Source organism: Pinus tabuliformis, chromosome 3_1 (assembly GCF_031772625.1).
Source record: "Pinus tabuliformis cultivar Carrire ecotype Pingquan chromosome 3_1, CPIR1, whole genome shotgun sequence".
Lineage (NCBI taxonomy): Eukaryota > Viridiplantae > Streptophyta > Pinopsida > Pinales > Pinaceae > Pinus > Pinus tabuliformis.
Window position 1 is genome coordinate 789,221,841 of NC_142301.1, and position 5,047 is coordinate 789,226,887.

Genomic DNA, 5,047 nt, shown 5'->3' on the forward strand with positions numbered 1-5,047 from the left:
CTCGCCTCCTCCAGCCGCTCGCCTCCTTTCATCGGAATATTATCGCTGCTCGAGACGCTTTCCCTCAACGGCAAACGTCTCTGCCACATTCCGGATTCCATGGGCAATCTCCAACACTTAATACAGCTCAATCTTTCGAAAAATCGCCGGACTGGCACCATTCTGTGGTCGATCCGGAATCTCGGCAGTTTACAGGTCTTGGCTTTGAACGATAATCTTTTTTTCGTTTCCGTGCCGACATTCTTAGACTCATTCAGAAATATAAATCTTCCACTCTTTTGCCGGATAAGCAAGAAGCATCGGGGCCTGGCAGCCTTTGCACTGCCGCCGCTTCACTTCCAGCTAGCAGGCGGCGAGTCTTCTAATGGCGGCTTCTTCTTCACAGCAACAGCTCATCTTCCTACTGATCTGATTCACCAGAAAAACACACTTTGCTGACATCTGATCAAAGAAAGGAAGTTTAGATCTCCTGTTCCATTTAATGCCAACAGAGAAACTTTACAAATCAAGAAAACAACTCATTACCAGAGCAGAGTCTGGAGTGCCAGAGGAGATGAACCTGTTGAGTTTCCCACAGAAGAATTACCAAGAGTGGACAGAGATTCATGATGTATGCCATAATGATACAAGATATATCATGCAAGTGTATAAAGACTTCTTAAGAAAAGGAACACATCATTGCTCCAAAATTCTCCATAGAGCCAACTTTTCATTTCTTTCATCAAATCAGAGTACCTTTTTCTTGACTCTCTGGTGTCTTGTACAGACATTCTCGTCACCTCTATCATTCTATTGGATTCCTGAATTTCTCTTATACTTTCCAACATCATGGAACTGCAACCATAGACTTTTATCATTTGGAGTGATTTCAAATTGGAGTAACTCCTTGGAAACATCTTCAATGCCGAGCATTCTACTATGATGAACGTTTGAAGTAATGGCATTGCTCCTTCCTGTAGGATAGGCAACTCTTCTAATTCACACAACCCAACAATTGAAAATATCTTCAACAAAGAAAATGCCTCCTTGTCACCGAATTCCTGAGGAAATTTCTTTAATCTAGGGCATTCAATTATTTCTAATCGCTCTAATTTGTTGAGCTTATGCAAATGTGAAAGTTCTTCCAGCATTTCACACTTGTATAATATAAGACTAGTCATACTCTGAAAGGCACAAAAGTTACTTTCCATTTTAACCAAGTCAGGACACTCCATATACAATCTTCTCAACTTTGACATATTAGTAATGTCACTCGGCAGAGATCTCATCTTTGTGAGCTGCAACATGAGGGTGTTCATTTCAATCATATTCCCTAATGTGCCTTCCCTAATAACATCCCCATTGTTTGTTAAGTGGAACCTGGTGAGTTGCTTTAAGCTACCCAAATTATTAATGGCCACTTTTTTCCATTTCTTGGGCTCACCGTTTTCCCATAGATTGGTGCATCCATACATTGTCAAACCCTGCAAAGAGGTGAGCTGCGTTATACTCAAAGGTAGATACTGCAAATGACCACATTTATCCATGCCCAGATACCGCAGAGATTTCAAATTATGAAGACCGGATGGTAATTCGGTGATGCTAGAGCGGCTAAGATCAAGGATCTCAAGATTTACAAGATTTGTAATAGAGGCAGGTAGTAAGTTGATGGGCATTCTTGATAACATGAGGCATGTTAACTGTTTCAAACACCCCACACTCTCTGGCAATGACTGCACTGACGTCCCACTCAAATCGAGAACCTTCAGAGAGACCATGCTCCCAATAACCGTTTTTGGAATTTTTGTTAAATCTTTGTTACCATCCATCAATAATGAACATAGTTCTGGAGCCCTCAGCGACTCAGGGAGCGAACTCAATTCGTTACGGCTCAGCAAAATCCGAGTGCGTCCAGAACATTCATTTTCTCTCAGTGTTCTCAAACCCTGACCGGCACGGCAATGGAAAGCGTTTTCGGCCTCGGCAATACGGATTCCCAAGTCACGCAGGAGGCTGTGTATCCTGAAGAAGACTACGAACCCCTCAATGCTTCTTACGATGGGTTCAATCAAACAACGATCTGCCAAAAGGTTGAGATAAACCCTTCCCACTGCGAATGGGCTGTAGCTAAGTTGATAGGCATCTTTTCTTGCCAGCAGCCCTTCTCCTACCCACAATGGAATCACATGGTTGGCATGAATAATTTGGTCTTCTCCGAATGCTGCAGCCATGTATAGAAAGCACAACTGCAAATTAATATTCTCCTTGCCGAGTGCATCGTAACTCAACCTTAGGCAAGCATCGAAGCTATCAGCATTTGGCAGCCTCTGTGCGGCCCATTTCCACTGTTCTGGATCAATACAGCCGGCCATTGCCCTCCCTACAATTTTTAGTGCCAGGGGAAGCCCTCCACACCTACGACACACCAACTTGGCATTTTCCTCATTGATGTTTGGTGGTATGCTTCTATTATTATAGGGAAAAGCATGATATGAAAACAACTTCCAACTCTCATCTTTGGACAAGTTCTCCATTGTTATTGTGTACTTCTCTGCAATTCCCATTTTTAACAGTACACTGCGATACCTAGAACTCACAATAATTTTGGAGTTGGAGTGATCAGTTACAGCCGGCAGTATGCCCAATCCCTCCAACAATTCCGTGGCGGCCTTTTCCCAAACATCATCTATGAACAAGGCAAACCTGCTACTCTGTTGCAGTGTCTCATTCAACCATATTTTTAGACCATCTTCGTCCATATTTTTCTCCAAAGCTACATCTTTTTGCAAGGCTATTTGTTCATAAAGCTCATCCCTAAGACTCCTAACAGCTAGACCTTGCGAAACAGTTAGCCAAAGTAAAAAACCGTGGCTGAAGTGATTGCTCACCTTTTCGCTGTTGAAGAGTCGCTTGAGAAGCAGAGTTTTTCCAGATCCACCCATGCCAAGCACGCCAATGTTGTTAGCCTCAGCATCATCTGTTACCCATTTTTCCATACTTGCCAAGGCTTTCTCTTCTCCCACTACAAGGGGTTCGTCGATGAACTTAGTCCTTGCTGAGCCTTTTGGAGCATGAGCCGCTTGGGAAGTGCTTGCAGAAGTGCCTGAAGAAACCAAACGTATAATCTGCTTTTGTCCGTCCAGGATCTTCATAGTTTGCTCTTCAGTTTGGACCATCTGAACCAAAGGAGATAAACTTAAATATTTGTCTATATTTGCCATCAAATGGGTGATCTTCTTGGCGGTTTTATATTTAGAAACAAGATCCAACGTTGGTATTGTACACTGATGCACAATTTCTGATGCTTCTTTGAGAAGCACCTGCAACTCTTTAAGCCATTTGTTAACAGTTGAAGCCTCATTTTTATGCTGGTTCAATGCGACCCGGCGTTGCTGGATCTGCTCAATAATAGGCTCAATTCTTAGTATTTTATCTTTCAAAGCAGACAGCTCATTCGTGCAGCGACGGGCAATATTAATCTGCCGAAATATTTGGTCGATTGTCATCTGTAAGCCTACACCAATAAGGCCAGGAACAAAACCAGGATCAACCATGATTATTTTTTCAGTAAATTCCCTGTGCAAATTATATGCAATCCCCTCTGTAACGCAACAAAACACTCCCCAACTTAACTCATATATTTTCCAAGATCTCAAAACCACGCAGACTGTGAAGCAAATACCGAAAATGTTGCGAGGCACTTTCCGTCGCAATATATTGCCTCCTGCAAGTGTTTATGATAGTTCTTGTTGGTGGCTTCAGGTAATTAATTTCCTGGTCCTGTTGTTAGTCAATTGAAAGTCGTAGGAGATGACTTGAAATAAATACCGTCGGAATTTGAGTGCCGAAAGCATCGCATTACCATGTCTCCAATTACAATCGCATGTGCGCATATCAAGGCCGCATTAACTATTCAATAGGCCATGAAATAGGAATGGCCTGTCTCCAATTACAATCGCATGTGCGCATATCAATGTGAACGCTACACCTAAATCGAGGAAGTTTATGGGAAAAAGGAGGTTGTTAGTATTTCATAGGAACATCTATCCCGATTCACATCTGCAAAGTAACTTGGGAATATTGCTTTACACGCGTGGCCAGTCAGTGCCAGGGTTCGAATTTCAAAGTTGCGACAAATTAGGTACCCGTTTTGAGAAATATATTGAAGATTGTTGACGATTTTGAAAACTTTTTAATCGAATGTGACGGGCAAAACGACATGTCAGATTCCATCTCTGGTCAGGGCAGCTTTCGGGATTGATTTTACAGTTAGTAGATTATAAAGATGCAAGGTAGATTATGCGCAAAGGAATACTTGTGGCTGTAGATTTTGAATTATTATTTTATACGAATTTGCATGTAGGATTTATTGGAATGAGGAAGTGCATTAATACTAAGTATAAGCAATGGTTTTATGGGGTTTTTTTATGGTTCGTTAATTTTTTTTTGGTATATTTGATATTTATATTTATGGGGATTTCAAGATTATCATGGATTATGGTAAGGGCAGTGTTAATATTAACAATTTTTTGCCACGTGGATAGTTGGAGAGAATTGGTCTTCTATGGAATCAATTCAACAATTCTACAATTATGCACATTGGCAGAGAACAGAACAAGGAAGTTGATGAATTTTCAAAGAGAGGACTACTAGGTAATTTTGGTAATATGCACTTGGAAATAACTTTGGGTCACAATGTTTTTGATGTTGGAGAATTCCCTTTCCCTGGGTAATTTCTATATCCTCTCTTTTTTTGTATTTTTGTATGTCTACTAGTATAATATCTGTCAGCTCTCTCACATGGATGGATGGACAAGCTGCTTGCTCACTTGCTCGGATAGATGGAATGGAGGAGTATCTGATAATCCATGTACATACCTTTTTTGGTCAAATGTTTTGTTGTAATCATCTATGTCTATTTTTTAATTCTGGAACAACACAGGGCCTATGAACTGTTCTTTCTGTATTATGTATGTTGTGATATCTTTGGATGGGAAGCATGATATGCTCACCCAGATGGACTTTATGATGTAATGGATTTGGCAGATGATGTTTATATCTTGTATAT

General features: G+C 41.0%; 1 protein-coding gene across 1 annotated transcript; it reads right to left on the bottom strand.

Moving 5' to 3' along the window:
* Positions 1-342: 342 nt before the first annotated feature.
* On the bottom strand, positions 343-3,533 carry LOC149189805 (putative disease resistance protein At5g63020). The gene is made up of 2 exons (XM_089410349.1): positions 736-3,533; positions 343-469 (listed from the first exon to the last, which is right to left on the bottom strand). The coding sequence occupies exons 1-2, from the start codon at positions 3,531-3,533 to the stop codon at positions 343-345; spliced, it is 2,925 nt and encodes a 974-aa protein (XP_089266475.1).
* Between the last annotated feature and the right edge of the window lie 1,514 nt (positions 3,534-5,047).

Coding starts and splice junctions, on each gene's coding strand:
- LOC149189805 (XM_089410349.1), bottom strand. CDS start 3,533: ATGGTTGATCCTGGTTTTGTTCCTGGCCTTATTGGTGTAGGCTTACAG. Junction 470..735: donor ACCAGAGAGTCAAGAAAAAG/GTACTCTGATTT, acceptor TAAATGGAACAG/GAGATCTAAACTTCCTTTCT.